The sequence below is a fragment of the Mastigoproctus giganteus genome, chromosome 10 (genome assembly GCF_048544385.1).
Source record: "Mastigoproctus giganteus isolate SK-2022 chromosome 10, ASM4854438v1, whole genome shotgun sequence".
Lineage (NCBI taxonomy): Eukaryota > Metazoa > Arthropoda > Arachnida > Uropygi > Thelyphonidae > Mastigoproctus > Mastigoproctus giganteus.
In genome coordinates, this window is record NC_143584.1 from 25,100,069 (window position 1) to 25,119,236 (window position 19,168).

Genomic DNA, 19,168 nt, shown 5'->3' on the forward strand with positions numbered 1-19,168 from the left:
TTCCATTAATGTCATAACACACACAAGATGTTATGAAACTGAAATCCCCGAAAAGTAGGATAGGGGGTGGCACTGCACAATGAGATCATCAAGGTCTCTCTGGGAAATGTCAGCGCCAGGTAGCAAGTAAATCAAACAGACTGTTAATAAAACCCAACCGTAAGGCAAACTGTTACTGCTTCTAAGTTGGTGGAAAGCAGTACTGGTTGAAATGAGGACTGGCTGCCCACAAGGATGATGACAACTCCATGGGCAGGTCCATCCCCAGGTCTATCCTTATGTACGATAGTAGTACAGGTAGATCCCGTTTTACGATGGTCCATTGTACAACTTTTCACATTAACGACTATTTCAAAATATTCCCTGGAAAAAATTGAAAATAAAAAAATCACAACTCAGTAACATGTTGCAGCAACACCTGCAAGTCCAAACACGCACTAGGCGTTTCTTTTGTTTTTTGTGGTGCATTATGGGTGGAATGATAGCTACACCAAGAGTTGTTATTATTAATAGCGTATGGTGCAAGGAAGCCTGAGGCTTATGCTGCACCTGGAAAAAAAAAAAAAAAAAACTCCCAAGTTACCCTGAGAGAGAGAGAGAGTCAAAAGTAGAAAGGAATCACCAAGAAAGATAAGAATGATGATATCCAGCTCAGGACCCTGGGTGTGCCAAGCCCATACTCACCAGATGTGAGCTCCCGGGGTTCTTTGTTTACTTTCAGTGTGCCATGTTCGTTTCATTGCGAATTTTCCCTCAATTGTTAATGGGTTACACAGTGTTATTTCTCATTAATAATAACTGTTGTGTAACCATGAGTTCTAAGCATAGGGCAGTTTCTGTCCAGGGGGGTGCAAAAAGAGTGTAAAACACTAACAATTAAGGAGAAAATGGATGTGATCACATGGAGTCTGGTGAGCATCAGTCGGATGTGTGTAAGGCATTGAGTTTAGCACCTTCTACTGTATCAACAATTATGAACAATGTTGATAAAATAAAATAAAGCGAACAATGTTGATAAAATAAAACACCACAGGGATAACAAACAAATGTGTCATCCTCCAGAACAACTTATCATACAGTGAGACAATGGAAAAAATGGAGAAATTGTTAGTGCTGTGGGTTGATGATATGAACCAAAATAACATTCCTGTTACACAGGTGGTAATTCTGGACAAGGCAAAGTCGTTATTTGATGAAATATGTGAGGAGTCTGGTAGCACTGAAACATTTACGGCCAGAAAAGGGTGGTTTCATCAGTTTAAAAACTGTTGTAAAATTCACAATGCGAAAGTGTCTGGTGAGGCTGCTAGTGCTGATGTTGCAGTGGTGGAAAAGTATCCTTCCGAATTTAAACGCTAAATAGATTAAGGCAACTACCACCCTGATTTAGTTTTTAGTGTGGACAAAACGGGAAGTGGAGTCATCACTTGAGTAAATACGTACTCAAGTAATGACTCCACAGGACCAAAGTAAAATTTTATTTTATTAATTATTTTATATATAAGTATAAATAAAACATGTGCATTAAATGTTTAAAATATTTAATTATTTATAAATGTCATCAACCTTTGCCAGGGGCAAAGGTTGATGACGTTGTAGAGCGGATATCATCTTTTAAGGGCACAAAAGGTGATATAGTTGTACACGTTGGCACTAATGATATTAAGAGTAGGAGACCGGCGGAATTACTTAGCAAGTACAGGTCACTGTTGAAAAAAAGCCGTGAATTAGGGTTGAACTTGAAAGTGTCTGCAATTCTGCCCAGACACGATAGGAGGGAGTATATGATGAGAGCCTTGTCGATCAATTCGGCCCTGGAGGGATTGTGCAAGGCTCAAGGGGTAGAATTTTTTTCAGCCTGGACTGTACTTGTTAACAGGAGAGATTGCTTCTACAGGGATGGGATACACTTAAATAGAAAGGGTGCAAGAATTTTTGCTGATGCTGTCGAGGCAGTGTTAGGTGGGTCGGAAAACTGCTAGTTGGGGGGATACAAGGACTAATAGATTAACAGTAGCCACTGGCAGAGGTGGAAGTGATTCTTGCACTGCTTCTATTCAAATGAGCAGAAGTCTGAAAAACAAGATGCAGGATATTTCAGAGACTGCTGGTAGTCATTGCGTTACAAGTAAACACATGGGTTGTGTTAGGGTAGCTAAGAATAGAAACAGGTGCATGTATACCTGCGTGTACACCAATGCTAGGAGTTTGGTAAATAAATTTGATGAATTTGAGGTATTGCTCAAAACATCAAAGGCAGATATTGTTGGGATATCAGAGACGTGGTGTCACACAGATATAAGTAATGCGGAACTGGAATTTGGGGAATACAATGTATATAGAAAGGATAGACAGGACAGGAGGGGAGGAGGGGTTATGCTATTAATTAAGAAACACATAAAGTCAAAGGAAGTGAAGCCAGTTGACATCGATGGACAGGGCAGTGTCGAGTCAGTCTGGTGTGACATAAGCATAGGGAAATCAAAATTGAGAGTAGGAGTGTGCTATAGGCCTAATGACTCTGATGAGTATAATAATATATTGTACAGGGAAATAGAGTGGGCCAGTAAATCAGAGAGTCTTATAATGGGGGATTTTAATTTCCCAGATATTGACTGGAATTTGTGGGTTGGTCACTCGCACACTAGCAAGGCTTTTGTGGATTTATTGGATGATTGTTTTCTACATCAGCATGTTCGGGAGGCAACAAGAGGGAGCAATACTCTTGATCTGATTATCAGTAGTGATTCTTCATGCATTAAGAACCTGCAGATAAATGAACCACTAGGTGGCAGTGATCACAGTGTGTTGAAGTGGGATTTACTCAAGGAGGTAACTACCATCAGAGGTAAAGGGAAGGGTTTTTGTTTTCGTAAAGGCGACTATGATGGTCTGAGACAGTATTTAAATTCTATACAGTGGGACCAACTGATGATGTTACCAACAGCAACTCAAAATGGGAAGCATTCAAGGAACTAATCTTGGTGGCTACCAGGCTTTACATACCAACTAAGAAATATTGTTCAAGGTTTAGGCCTAAATGGTTGTCAGATGGACTAATGAGACATGTGGCAGAGAAGAAAAATGCATGGGGTACATACAAATTAATGGGTGACATGGAAGCCTATGATAGATATAAGTTGGTCTGTAACCAAGTCACAAAGGAGATTAGGCAGGCAAAGGCAGACTACGAAATATCCTTGGCAAAGGATGCAAAGAAAAACAGAAAGGAGTTCTTTACATACTTGAACTCGAGAAGGAAAGGGATGAATCAGATTGGTCCACTGGATATTGATGGTTCAACAGTTGAGGATCCTGCTCAGGTGGCTAACAATCTAAACGAGTATTTTGCATCTACATTCATGCATGAGGAGTTATTCAGGAAGGAGAATGATGTAGGTAAAGTAAACATTGGCAGTGAGCTGGATGATTTTGTAATAACTGAGAGGAAAGTGGAGGAGAGATTGTTGAGGATAAACATAAAAAAGGCACCTGGGGTGGATGGGATCTATCCAGTTATATTAAAGGAGGCAGCAAAGGAAGTATGCAAACCCCTAGCCATAATTATGAGAGCTTCTTTGGACTCAGGGGAGGTACCCATAGACTGGAGATGTGCAAATGTAACCCCAATTCACAAAGGAGGATCAAAGGCTGACACAAGTAATTATAGACCTGTTAGTTTAACTTCTGTTCCAGGTAAATTAATGGAGGCACTGGTTAAAGAAGCACTGCAGGATCATCTAGACAAGAATTCAGTTATAGCTCAGATGCAGCATGGTTTTGTTAAGGGCAGGTCTTGCCTGACCAATTTGATTGGATACTATGATGTAGTCACAAAAGAACTGGATGCAGGGAATAACTTTGATATTATATATTTGGATCTTAGAAAGGCTTTTGATACTGTTGCACATGGAAGACTGCTGCACAAATTGGAGCACTGTGGCATTGGAGGCAAATTGCTGCTATGGATAAGGGGATGGTTGAGTGGCAGAAGACAGAGAGTGGTAATCAATGGACACTGCTCAACATGGACTAATGTTATTAGTGGAGTTCCTCAAGGTTCAGTGTTGGGTCCATTGTTGTTTTCGGTGTTTATGAATGATATTGATGATGGGATATCAAGTTTAATGTCTAAGTTTGCAGATGATACAAAGGTTGGCAGGGTCGTTAAGGACACTACTGACGCTATGCTGCTGCAACAGGATCTGGAAAGGTTGAACAGATGGGCTGAGAGGTGGCAAATGAAGTTTAACATTGACAAATGTAAAGTACTACATATGGGTAACAGTAACCCCAGAGCAATGTATCAACTCTGCGGTACTACACTGACAGTGGTGGAGAATGAAAAGGACCTGGGGGTAATTGTGCAGGCAGATATGAAGTTCTCTGAGCAGTGCAGACGAGCTGCAAGAGTAGCTCATGGTGTCTTGTCAATGATATACAGGAATTTTTCTAGCAGGGATAAGGAGGTGATTATTCCCTTGTATAAGGCAATGGTTAGGCCACATCTTGAGTACTGTATACAGATCTGGAGGCCTCATTTCAAGAAGGATGTAGAGCTGCTGGAACGGGTACAGAGAAGGGCAACAAGATTAGTAAATGGAACAAAGGGTTGCTCTTACAAAGAAAGGCTTAAGTTTTGCAAATTACAGAGTCTGGAGACTAGGCACCGGCGAGGTGATCTGATAGAGGTGTATAAGGCTTTGAATGGTTTGAGCATGCTCAATGCCAATGGGATTCTTCATCTTTCTCAGAATAATCACCTCAGAGGGCATAAATTCAAATTGAGGAAGGACGGATGTCGGGTAGATGTGCGGAAATTTGCCTTTGGCCAGCGGGTGGTTGGTTGGTGGAACCGACTTCCATCACTTGTTGTTGAAGTTGATAGCCTAAACAAATTTAAAGCTCAACTGGACAGGTATTTCGAACGAACGGAGGGGTGAAATGGGAGAGGGTTTTTTTTGTTTTTTTTTTTTTGGCTGATGCTAAATAAGCTTGCTTTCTTGCATCATATGCCTCTACTAATGCTAATGCTAAAGAACAGACATATTAGTGCATACTTGGAAAAATTTTGGGAATTTTGGAATCTATCTCATTCAATTACATTATAATTTGATCTTGTTTTACGACTTTTCATTTTACGACCCTGTTTTGCTGGAACCTAACCATGTCGTAAAACGGGACCTACCTGTATTATGTAAGGAAGGGTTTTCATTTGCCTTGAAATATGTTTCCTACAAACTAAAGAAAACTGGCTCATGCATGTGCAGGAGGGCCGTATTTTGCTGGAATCCACTGCAATTCCACTGTAGGTATTTAACCATTAATTTGGCTTGGTGGGTACATCTGGTGGCTTTAGAAGTGCTGAGGGCTTACTTCTTTCAGTTTTGGATTTATCTCTTTTGAAGAAGTATGGACACTGTCCTTTGTCTACTTCTTCCTCCACAAAGAGTTCCAAGAGTGTTTCATCCAATACCTCTTTTCCCTCAACATCCATTTTTTATTGAGAACTAGGAGGTGCTTCAGGGTTATTCTTTTCTCCATCGATTTCTTTTGTTACTAGTAGAGCATTAGAAAGTACAGATATAGGAGTGGCAGCTGATTCACACTTCAGCATGTGGTTTTTTTTTACCTTAACAGGTCGTGCAATGAGAGTGAATGACAGTTGGGATAGTCATTTCGGTCAAGTTCCAATGGACCATCTCCCTGCTATCTTCTGAGTAGGTTTGTTGGTATTCATGGATTTCACCACTTTTCTTGCCTCCTGATATGTTTAGCTCTGCCTTAAGTCTTTGAATTTCTTTTTTCCTCCTTCCACCTCTGGCATGGTTGCAAGTAAGCAAGGTGTTCTCCTCGGCAGTTAATGCAGGTGGGTTTTATAGCTGAACATGATATAGTTTTGTAGTCCTCTGCAGCACATCGAGTTCATGGATCCCTTGCATACCATGTGTGAGTGTCTATATTTCTAGCACTTGCAGCACCTTAGAGGATTTGGGACATATGGATACACTCAACAGTTGATATAGCCAGCTTTGATTTCATTAGGAGACGCTGATGAATTGAATATTTGGATGATGTTTCTCGTGGGAATAGTTTCGCATCCCTACACATGAATATTCGTTCTGCAGCTGTCACTCTTTGGGGTTTTAATTCAGAACATATTTCCTCTTCAGACACTTCTATGAGAACCCATTCCGCGATGACACCACAGGATGAATTCAGTGTCTTATGGGGAAAAACTATGATTGCCATTCCCCTATAGATGTTGCCTGGAGGAGCTATTCTGAATATTTGTCACTTCTGTTCTCTACAAGGATGTTGCCTGAGCGAAATCATTTCATTGATTTAGGAGAACCTGCCAATCCTTCTGGATAAAGAAGGGTGACATTTTCCCCAAAGGTTTCTGCTATGTCACTTGAAGAGTGCATTATCAGGTAATGGGGTATTGGACCTAACATAACTTCTGTTTCCTGCATTTTTGCTGAAGTAACATTATCGGAGTCAACATTAATTTTTTTAGGTAGGGAGTATGTTAGAACCCCAGAAGAAATACTTTTATCAAGATTCGTAGTTTTTTAATTTTTATTCAGCACCTGGGCTCCCCACACACCACCGAGCAAGCAATAAATGATATTAATTGATATCATATACTTGGATTTCGGGAAGGCTTTTGATAATGTTGCACATAAAAGATTACTATAAAAACTGGCCCAATGTGGCATTAAGGGAAAGTTATTGCTATGGATTAAGGGATGGTTAAGTGAAAGAAGTCAGAGAGTGGTTATCAGTAGACACTGTTCTTCGTGGACTATTGTTATCAGTGGAGTTCCCCAGGATTCAGTGCAGAGCCCACTGCTGTTTTCATTATTTATTAATGATATTGATGAAGGTATATCGGGCTTAATTTCAAAGCTTTCGGACGATACAAAGGTTGGAAGGGTATTTAACGAGAGTAATGACGGTATGCTACTGAAACAAGATTTAGAAAAATTAGGTCAATTTGTTGAGAAGTGGCAGTTGAAGTTCAACATTGACAAATGTAAGGTACTGCAAAAGGGTAGCATTAAACTCAGAGAAACTTATCAAATGTATGGAACTACACTCAGTGTAGTGAAAAATTAAAAAGACCTTGGGATAACTAAGCAGTCAGATATGAAATTCTGTGAGCAGTGCAGATATGCTGTCAAGACAGCTCATGGGGTTTTGTCAATGATACACAGAAACTTTGCTAGTAGGGATAAGGAGGTGATTATCCCTTTGTACAAGATCTTGGTTAGGCTGCATCTGGAATATTGTTGTATACAAGTCTAGAGGCCTTAATTCAGGAAGAATGTAGATCTGCTGGAACAGGTGCAGAAAAGAGCAACGAGATTGGTGAACCAACGTAAGCAGGAGTCAAAGTGTGGCACCCACACCACATGGAGGAATGCTGCCCTCTGTTTCACCAGGCAACACTAGGTGGTAGATGACTCTCATCAACGGGTGCGATACCACCACTTTGCTTACTGGAGGCTTGAAGTGGTGGAGCCCATGTTTAATCTCCAGAACTAAATTCCAGTCAACCCTTCCCCATCTCTTCCATCATGCAGTATTACTGATGACTTTTGAGCCTATGATAGGCATCATGGTGAGATCCAATCTTCCTTACATTTCGAGGGTACAGCTCTAAAATGGTGTTTGCAGGCCAGCCGCTAGTTAGTACACCAGACCAAAACTATTGGTAACTCTTTAGGAGGCTTCCGGATCAGCTAGTGTATAATCTTGCTACCTCTACTCTGCCAGATAGTATTGGAGGGAGTCCAAGTAGTGTGTATGCGTGGGGGGGGGATCAAGGATCTGGGTATACTCTTACAGTGTGTAGGCCATATCCAAAAATTTCATTACTTCATACAGCATGTCCCCCCACTTTTCTTACTATTGAATATACCATGAATTTTCAAACTAATAGAATAAGCTTATCTGCGAAAAGATCTAAACCTCCCAAACACTTCCTAGTTCATTTCACAAATATACGTGGTCTCAATTCTAATCTCAATGATGTCCATTTCTACTTGCAGTCTGCCAAACCACATGTACTTTTTCTGACAGAATCTCAGTTATCGGTTGATTCAACTACTGCTCATCTCACTTGCCCCAATTATTCACTGTATGATTCTTTTCGACTCAGATGTGGTACTTATGAAATGTCCTTTCCGATATTCCCTGTCAGAGACTTGGTAATTTGGAATCTCCTCTTTTCGATCTTCTCTGGTTTAAAATCTCTCTCTACCTCATTCTTTCAAATTCATCTGTTGTATCTACCGTTCTCCCAACTCCACTAATCACTTGGAGCTCTTTGACTTCCTCTCTTTGCAACTTGACTTTCTCCAGTCCAACTTTCCTCACAGTGAGGTAATTTTCCTTGGTGATTTTAATGTTCACAACTCCAGCTGGCTTCCGTTTTCTAGTCACACCGACCCAGCAGGTCGAGATGCTGGGGCTTTTGCAATTACTAATGACCTTGCACAGATTGTTCATTTACCTACAAGAATACCAGACAATCCTAATCATACAGCCAATACGCTTGATCTTTTTCTCACAAACAACCCTTCTAAGTACACAGTCAAAGTGAGAGGTCCTTTAGGCACTTCAGATCACGACTTGGTGATTGTCTCTTCTCCAATGGAGCCTTTATCTCATAGCTATCCCAACCTAGTGTTGTTTGGCATTACAACAATGCAAAATGGGATGACCTAAGAAATTTCTTTTGTTCTTTTCCTTGGTCGGATTACTGTTTCAAAACTTCTGATGTCAACTTTTGCTCAGATCGTGTCAGTGAAATTATTCTTGTAGGAATGAAATCCTATATTCCACACTCCACTTTAAAATCTCGTCCTTTATCTAAACATTGGTTTTCCAATAAATGTGCTAAGGCTATTCAAGAGAAGAATGTTGCATATTGTAATTGGCTTGTTTCCAATTCTTCAGTTTTATTTTCTGCCTACACCAAATCTCGCAACAATTGTAAAGCAGTTATTAATTAGTCTACACTAGATTTTGAACAGGCTAAGAGTAGAAAACTTGCATCTTGCCCTAATGGTAGCTGAGCATTCTTGTCTCTTGCCAAAGCTACTAGCTGCAACTTTTGCCCACTTCTGCTCCTACCTCTGTCAAAACTAGATTGTTCTGTTGTAACTTCAGCAAAGGATAAAGCTGACCTGCTAGCATCCCATGTTTCTTCCAACTCATGTATTAATGACCTTGGTAAAACACCTCCCACCATTCCCAACATGCTCCATTCAATGCCTCCTGTGGTCTTCCGTCAAAAGGATGTCAGAAGGATTTTGACGAATATTTATGCTCAGAAAGCTCGTGGTCCTGATGGTATTTCTCCACTTGTTCTCAAAACCTGTGCTCCTGAACTTATTCCTGTTCTTTGCTGCCTTTTTTCACTTTCTTATTCCAAAGGTGGTTTTCCTTCTGTTTGGAAATTTTCTCATATCCAGCCAGTTCCTAAAAAAGGGTGACAAATCCCTCCCATCCAATTATCGTCCCATTGCAATTACTTTTACTCTTTCGGACTAAAGACGAATATGTCCAAAACAAAAGTAATAATGAACAAGTATGCCACAGAAAGGGATATAATCATTGAAGGAGCAGTAATTGAAAAGGTGGATTCATATACTTATCTAGGACAAGTCATTAGCTGCAATAATGAGAAATGACTGGAAGTCAAGTGAAGAATAAATTTTGGATGGATAGCATTCAGCAAATATAGTCACATACTGAGGAGCAATATCCCAATTTGTCTGAAACATAAAATAATGAACCAATGTATACTCCCACCATGACTTATAGAAGTGAAACTTGGGCACTCACCAAAAGAATGGAAGAGAAACTGAGAACTACACAGTGAAAAATGGAACAAATTATATTAGGAATCAGACTGTTAGATAAGAAGAGAAACACATGAATTAGGCAGCAAACTCAAGTAAAAGACATTCTTATCAAAACTAAAGAATTAAAATGGTCTTGGGCAGGACACCTAGCTCAAAGACATGACAGATGGAATAAGAAAATAACAGAATGGTACCCAAGAGGAGCTGGAAGACCTGGACAACGACGGAAATAGACATGAAATTCACGTGTTCGTGGGTAGTAAGTGGATGGCCACTGCACAAAACAGAAGGAACTGGAAAGTTGCTAGAGAGGCCTTCGTCCTGCAGTGGATTGAAAATGGATGATATCATCTCAAAAGTTTAGCAGGGGTGCATTCACCAACTGTGGTTTTTTTCTTGTGGTTTGAACTATTAGTTATCATTCCCAGAACAATGAATATCATATGGTGCATTAACAATTTGCCTTTTCCAACACTGTGATAGCAGTATGTGGAGGCTACATGCTATGTAGTATGACATGGCCATACTGGATAACTTTTAGTGACTTGGAGTTATAGTGCAGTAGGTGGACTGCACTATAACTGCCCACAGCTTCAAACTTAATCTCACTGAACCAGAATATCAGTTTGGATCTGGTCAACATGCTCACAGTTAGTAACTGTGCCTGTTTCAGCATAACAATGCACTATGTAATACTACATAAACTGTACTAATTTGGTTTGAAGACACGACTAAAAGCCATGTGCAAAAGCTTCATTGGCCTGCCTAGAATCCCAAACAATGAACATTTGTGAGATGGACTGGATTGTTCGCTTTGGGCTAGGTTAACATGCTTACAATCAGTAGCTAGCTTGACCACTGCGTTGAAGGAGGAATCAACCAAAATTCTGCCTTTATGTTAAGTGCCAACATATCAATACATAAAAGTGGTTCTAAGAGTGAAGTTGGTAACTACAGACCAGTTAGTCTAACTTCCAGAGACAGCCACAAGCATGCTCAACCAGTTCAGTCCAACAGGTCCCCTTGTTCAAATTGTCTAAATTAGTGCTACTCAAAGTGTGGTCTGCATATTTTGTTACTGGTCTGCAAAGAATTGGAAATCGGTCACAGACGTTACCGGACCCAACAATTAGTCCGTTACTGGTCCGTGAAATTTGTATTTTACAAAAGTACCGGTCTGCGACGGACTGGAAATATAACAAATTGGTTCTTCACCACAGATAGTTTGAGAAGCACTGGTCTAAATAATAATATCATCCACATCTTTTCCAATTCTATCAACAACCCTACTGCTGTCTTAATGTCTAGTTACAAAAACACTAAAAAAAAAACATTACAAAAACCCCCAATATAACTTTTGCACAAGACCCCAGGGCCTGCTAGTAATTCTTGAACAGGGACCCGCTGACTTCAATCTATAAAATCTTAGAAGCAGAAATTAAGAGTGAAATCCAGGGATGTTAAGATAGATATAGCATTCTAAAAGGCACATAACATGGTTTTGTTAAGGGAAAATTATATTTAACTAACTTAGTAGGCAATTTTGACACAGTTACTTATGAGCTGGATGTAGGGAACAATTGACAATTTATTTGGATTTTAGCAAAGCATTTAACTCAGTCCCTCATTAGAGGTTACTGCATAAGCTTGAATAGGTTTACTGGTAAGATTCTAATATGGATTGCTGGGTGGCTGCAGGTAAGAAGCAGAGGGTTGTGAATAATGGATATTCTTCAGATTGGTGTAAAGTCAGGATTGAGATCCCTCAAGGTTCTTGGAACATGGTTGTTTCTCATTTACATAAAAGACACAGACAAAGGGATAGAAGGCATGATGTCAAAATTTGCAGACTCCGTAAAGATTGGTAGATTTATTAACGATCAGTGCCAAACAGTGCTCCTTCAGAATGACTTGAACAGACTTCAGAGATGGTCAGAGAATGTTTTAATGCTGCTAAATGCAAGGTCTTACACTTAAGGAATAGCAACCCATAAATAAATTATACATGTGGTAGGGATGAATTAAAACAGTGGAGGAAATGGATCTGGGAGTTAAAATACTGGCAGATATGAAGTTTTCTGAACAGTGTAAACAGGCAACCAGAAAGCCCATAGTGTCCTACTGATGATTTATCGAACGTTATCCTGTAGAGATAGGGATGTTATAAGGCAATTGTAAGACCACATTTAGAATGTTGTGTGTGTGTGTTCAAGTATGGAGGATCTCATCTGAATAAAGACATTGAGCTTCCTGAAAGGGTCCAAAGATGAGCAACTTTAATGATGAGATCAACAAAAGGATGACCATACGAGGTAAGACTGATTATATGGGCTACAGGGCTTGGCAACCAGACACCTCAGAGGTGACCTGATTGAGGTTTATAAGGCACTGGGAGGGATTAGTAAAATGAATGAGGTTGGACTTTCACTGGTATAAAGAATTTCAAAACTAGGGGCCATAAATTCAAATTAGAGAGGTTGAGCTTTAGATTACATTGTAGGAAGTTTTCTGTTTAGCCAGTGAGTTATTAATTGCTGGAACAAGTTGCCTTCACAGGTAGCTGAGGCTGACAGTTTGAACAAATTCAAAAGTCAACTGGATAGTTAACTGTATGAGGAAGGAAGCATATAATTTTATTTTCTTATCTACTTAAGTGTTTTTTTTTTTTTGCCAGCGCAGCAAAAGCCTCTGGCTTCATTGCACTATATGGCAAATACTATTACTAATTTAATAACAGTATTGAGACAACTTCTGCTTTGTGTAATTTAACTTTTTTCTTTATTTTATTCTTTTTCTTCACTTCACGTACAGATTTTTTTCTTGAAATAAATAAATTTTCCGTTTATACTCCGGGATGGCCAAACGGTCAGAGGAGTTCATAAGATAGACAGAATACAAGAAACAGCACCGTATTCAGAAGTCACGGGCCTGAACCCCAGTCACTCAAGGCACGTGTACTTATGCACCTGCGCGCCTGACCACCAGGCTACAGCGGCCTTCAATGCTGTTGCTATTTCATTTTTTAGCCATGTTCTTATCTCCACAAATTAATATCCTTTATGAACTTTTATACAACATATTTTTACACTCTTTATCTTCAATTACATCTAAATAAGTACATCATTTAATAGCTTTTTGCCCTCATGCACTTACTAATGTAATTTACTTTATATCATTTCAACTTGCAACCAAGTTGTAAATAACACCATTTTATATTATCATTGCCTTCATGTTTTCATCTGATTTATTTTACTTCTTTTACAAAGTGAGTGAAAAACCATTCTGAAATAAATTCTGAATTATTATTATGAAATAACTGTTCTGCACAAACAGATTATAATAAATTAGTGTCTGGAGACTGGGCACCTGCGAGGTGATCTGATTGAGGTGTATAAAGCCTTGAATGGTTTGAGCATGGTCAATGCTGATGGGATTCTTCCTCTTTATCAGAATAATTACCTGAGAGGACATTGAGCCCATGTCAATGCTGGTGGGATTCTTCCTCTTGCACAGAATAATCACCTGAGAGGACATAAATTCGAATTGAGGAAAGACAGTTGTAGGATAGATGTGCAGTAGTTTGCCTTTAGCCAGCGGGTGATTGATTGCTGGAACAAACTTCCATCTGTTGTTGTGGAAGTTGATGGCTTAAATAGATTCAAGGCAGAACTAGACAAACATTTGGAGAGAGTGGATGGGTGAAATGAGAAGGGGTTTTTTTTTTTGTTTTGGCTGATGCTATATAAGCTTGCTTTCTTGCATCATGTGCCTTTACTAATTGCTAATGCATAAAATAGTTGCAGCCCAAATTACTGAGTGTCCCAACTGGTGAAGTCCAAATTAGTTCAAATTTACTACATATTTAGAAGCAAACAAAACTTTAAATTAAAAAAAGCTAAATATATTTTTTTTAATTATTACTCTTATTATTATTTTTTTAATTTAGAACCAGCCATGTGAGTTTTATTCCATCCTCCAAATAGGCAATCATCCTGCTAACTACAATGACAGAGAACTGATGCTGTTATGTAATTAGCTAAATAATGTTACATGTCCAAATCCCATGTAACATGTCTAAATAATGTTACATGTCCAAAAGGCCATTAATGCAGTGTTTCTCAAACTTTTCAGTCTGTAGACCATCTTGCCCACCGGTTCCTGCTAGCTATGGTAGAAAAACCTGCCAATCTGTAGCAGTAACTTACATTTGCAAGCAGTAAACAGATTACCCGGTGAACCTTATGAAATTAGTTGTCCACATAATACACTTTGAGAAACAAACACTAATCTAAAGCAATGCATCATTGTCACATACTGCTTTCACAACTGTGATTTAACTGTTTACTTTTTATAATCCTAATTCAAAGTGTATACCGAATGATGCACCAAAATTTATCAGAATGGCTTTTGGTACAACACCCAGAAATTTCTCGAAATGTATTGATTCACATTTATCATAAAGTCGAAAGAATGTGAGCTGTATGTCGAAAGAGTAGTGGTGGCGTAGAAGGGGGTTTGAGAATCCCCTCTCACCGAAAGATTGGCGAAACCACCATCCCCCCCCCCTTAGGGGAAAAAAACATTCTCAAATTCCATTTAGTACTATATTTTATATTTCAGTAAAATTTTTGATATCTTATTTTCTGAAAGAGTTATGAAACTATTCGGGAGGTGGGGAGGGTTTCTCCCTGAGAAAAACGGGGCCACTCCGCAAAGAGGGGTCCAAGTGGCATCAGCTACGCCAGAGTTACTAGCTCAATTCTCTTGATGCCAAGCTCTATCAACAGTAAATAATATGTTGTATAATTTGCTTTATTTATGTAGATCGATTTTTTTAGTCACCGAACGAAGTACATGATGTAATACAGGAAACGTCAATCCCTGTATGCCGTCCGCACCAACAGTAAACTGATATGATGATACTATAAAACTACGAGCTACAATAGTCATCGAAGGAATGTTTGATAAAAAAAAATAATTCCGTGTGGTGAAACATGTTCTCATAAATATTCATGGTTAGAAACAAATATTTACAATAACTTACGCAAAACTGGTGACACTTCCGATGTTATTTGGGACTGCTTTTCGAAATTACCCGGGTTTGAAAAATAGTCTCGTAGCCGCGGTAGCTCCCTTCCATTTTCTACTAGTTCGGTATGCAGCTCTAAAGCTGTAAGAATAAAATTATCTTTCAAGAGTTTAGCAGCTATCCTATCGAGAGTGAAGTCCAAACTTTCTTCTGAATGACAGTGGCTTGGAGACGTTTCCTGTACAACACTATTATCCGCGTGTGAATTAGCATCATCTTCCACAACACCAAGTTCATCTTCATCAGCCATATTGGCCACACATATACTTTTTCACGTGAATATCAAAAAAACATTGGTTCACTAATTTGTCAATAGATGGCTTGTTTTAAGAGTTAAAATTACCACTTATAATTTGCTTATGATTATGAAATTCGAATGGCAAATGCCTAAAAAACGGTACTCACCTTGTATAAATCTGCAATAAATTTATTGGTAAATGGTGGCTGAATTTAGTTTAGAAGAAGCATTAAAAAGAACTAAGGCAGAGAATGGGGTAAAAATATTTTTAAACAAATTTTAAAATGAGCGCAAGGAAGTAGAAGTGCAGATCTCCAATCTTTGGTTGTCATAAAAAGGTTGAAGGACGCGAATGAAAGAATGAAATAAAAGAGAAGACCGGTGGTGCCAATAGTCGTTCTGAGAGACTTCGTTAAATGAACCGTCATCAGTTGGCAAATGGAAGAAAAGTGAGCGCGTGTTGTATTTAAAGTTGGTCTATACTCTCGTGATGCTCTTTTTGACTCGTGGGAACTTTAGCTGCGAGAGGTTCCAAGCCGATGAGAGGTTGAAGGGAAGTTTTGCGTTAATAATATTGAGATCGGAATGGTGTCGGTACCATTCGATGGTGAGGGCTTCATATTGAAGAATTCTGTAGCTCGATCTAAGTTTAATAATAGTGATGGCAGAGTCAACAAGGGGGGGGGGGGTTGTGGTTTTGAGCTTGGGTTGTTAACTCACTGCAGGATTGACTTGTCCTGAAACTGTTGAAGTGGTAGTATGCGCGGGTGTTGGAAGTTGTGGAGGAACCGAATTTGGTGGTAGTGCTGCCGATGTAATAGGTGTCGCAGTTTGGTTGGCATTTTATGAAATATATTATATTATTGAGATCATTGATGGGATACTTGTATGTTTCTTTATAAGAATTAAATAGGGAACCTAGTTATTATAAGTAGAGAAAGTGAGGGAGATGTCGGTGTCTTTGAATGTACGTCGGAATTGTTCTGCGAGTTCACTATGGTAAGGGAGAACTATGCGAGTATTTGTCTTGTTACTGTGTCTGATGGGGTTATTAATGTTGTTTTTAACGGTGGATATTGTGTGTTGGATGAGTTGAGGGGGATAGCTCCTGGCTATGAATTTATCAGTAAGGTATTGAAGTTCATTGTGTAGATCGTTTTGTGAAGAGCTGAATTTGATAGCATTGTAGATTTGGTTGTATAGGACGGCTTTTTTGGTACTAAGGGGATGATGTGAAGTGAAATGTGGATATTTACCAGTGTGCGTGTTTTTTCTGAAAATCTTGGTATTTAAATTTGTGTCTGTTGTATAAATAGTGAGATTAAGAAAATTAATTTGGTTGTCCGTTCCGATTTCGAGGGTAAGCTTTAGCCTGTCATGTATTGTATTGAATTTTAAAAAAAGATTGTCTATGGTTGTTCTGTTGCCTATTATTAAGACATCATCGTCGTAGCGGATGTATAATTTAATTTCAGAAGGGAAAGGTTGTAAAATTTGGTTTTCAATAGTGGCGAGATAAATTTCAGAAAGGGGAACAGAAATGCCTAAACCCATTGGTAAACCGAATGTTTGTCGATAAATTTTATTATTAAATCTAAAATATCTAGCGTCTAGTAAAAGAGTAGTAAGTTCAAGGATGTGGTAAACTGAAAGAGATGTACGTTTCGTTAAAGTGTCATCAGCTGTTAGAAGTACGCGTAATGCTTGTAGGGTGAAAGGAATATGCACGTTAGTGTATAGGGATATGACGTCAAAAGAAGCTAATATGTCTTCCTCGGATATGGTGGTGTTGCTGATTTTTTGGAACGCTTGGTTTGTATTATTAATTTTGAATGTAGAGAATCGAGTGAGTGGGGATATAATTTTAGCAAGGAAGGCGGATAAATTAGCAAAAGCTGATCTACTAAAAGAAACAATAGGTCTTAGTGGGTGGCCAGGTTTCTGTAGCTTGGTTATTCCAAACATGTGGGGCAGAATGTTGTTGCGAATACCTATCTGTTGTAAAGTAAAGAGGTTGATTTCTTTGTTCTGTCTGAGTTTTCTGAGAATTGTGTCAAGTTTATTTTTAAGTTTTGTAATGTTGTGGTTGCTGTCATTTGTATATGTATCTTGGTCGGCTAAAATTAATTCCATTTTTTCTGTGTAGGTGTCCTTGTCCAGGATAACGATTGTGTCTCCTTTGTCAGCTTTTTGGATGATGATATCTGGGGTTTTGCTTAGTCTTTGTAAATCCGAGAGTTGTTGTTTTTTTATGTTAGGGAGAGATGTGAGTTTAGAATTTATTATCCTGTTAGACTAGTTATATAAGTCGCCACTTATCGGGATGTTGGTCGAGTTTAGACTGCAGTTCGATTATACAATCTTTTATTGGATACTGTTGTTCTTTAATGGCAAAATTAAAGCCAAATTCTAGGCCGGAGAGTTCGGAAGGGGTGAAGGATTTTGAAGAGAGGTTAACGGTGGAAATTTTTGGGGGGGTTTTGGATGTGAGTGTGTTCCATTTTTGGTGTGTTTTTGTGTTATATGTTGGATGGTGGCGTTGATATGTACATTGTTGTGGTTAGTATATTCGATCCAGGCGTCTGATGGCATATTTCTTTTGAGAAGGAATCGTAATTGGTGAATGCAGTTTAAAAGTTGGTGTTTTTTGTTAAATTTTTTCTTAAGTTCTTCGCGTATGATCGCGATGGATGTGAGTATTTTTTACAGTTATTTTTGGGAAAGATGCGGGCGATGACATACGTTCCAGGACTTCGTCGAGTTTTACCTAACTCGGGAATGACTAATAACATATTGCTGCTATATTATTATTGACAAATCTGAATTCCACGCGATACTTGTTAATGTTTGGCCATTTTTATACATCCTTATTATAATGATTCCTTAGAGATTTAACAGATGCACCGTTTTCAAACTTTTGAATAATTTCAAGGTTTTGTTTAACTGAAAACACAACTCTTTTGCGTTTGTCCATCATTTTCGCAATTTCTAAACAAAAAAAAAAAAAATTTACTATAAAAAAAATTTCGACATCCCTGACATAAATAACGAAACAAGATGTCTTTTTGCGCTGCAAGGGAACACAACAATCGACGCGACGCACTAAAACAAACTAAACATTTGGTCTCTCTCTCTCTCTCTCTCTCTTTTTTTTTTTTTTTTTTTTTTTAACGGCGGATGTGAAGACAGCAGGGTTGCCGCTTGTCACTTAAAAGTTACAGCTGACAGTTACAGGCTCCGCAAAAAACATAAGTGTTTGCCTTTTATTTACATGATTGTTATTTTATATTGTACTTAATACGTAGTCATATAGTTATAGTTACGCTGGTTATTTTTTATTTTTAATTTAGATAAAGAGTTTTTGTGGATTTTACTTACGATAGGTAAAACCGTTATTTCGTTCCATTTTGTAGCCATTGTTTTTGGATATAGTGGTAGGGAATTCAAATTTTTTAATTGAGGTAGCTAGGTAGCTCTAACGCATAATTATATAGTAATACGCTTCACTGTTTCTATTTAATAGTTTCTATTCAAATACTATTGATATTTAATTTATTGATTTTATTAATTTAAACTACCATGCCCCAGACTAGAGCAGCAAAGCAACGGGCACAAAGTGGCAGGAGTGCTGTGAATCGGGGGAGAACTGAGGGGGGCAATTCTCCAACGCATCACAGCCTAAAAAAATGTGCAACTTGTGAAATGTTTGCCGAACTCTCTGGAACGGAACATAATATTGCCATGGGGGATGTCTTTGTGTGTGCGCGATGTAAGGAGTGTAAGGAAATCAGGCGACAACTCAGCGTTGTTATGGGCCTATATGAGAGTTTGAAGGACAGGGTGGATGCCCTCGAAAGATCTAAATTGAGGGGCCCATCAGGCTCTCAGCTGCCCAACTCAACGCCAGAGCTCACTCCTGGGCATCAGGCAACACAGCGGCAATCTCCAAAGCAGAATGCGCTG

The 19,168-nt window shown here is 38.8% G+C and overlaps 1 protein-coding gene across 1 annotated transcript in view; it reads right to left on the reverse strand.

The window, feature by feature from the left end:
- The window catches only part of LOC150078878 (RAB11-binding protein RELCH homolog), a 450,480-nt gene extending 435,263 nt beyond the window's left edge, over positions 1–15,217 (reverse strand). Inside the window, exon 1 of the mRNA XM_090382879.1 lies at positions 14,923–15,217. Coding sequence (XP_090239005.1) covers positions 14,923–15,217 — 295 coding nt within the window. The remainder of the gene's footprint in view (positions 1–14,922) is intronic.
- Positions 15,218–19,168: the final 3,951 nt, after the last annotated feature.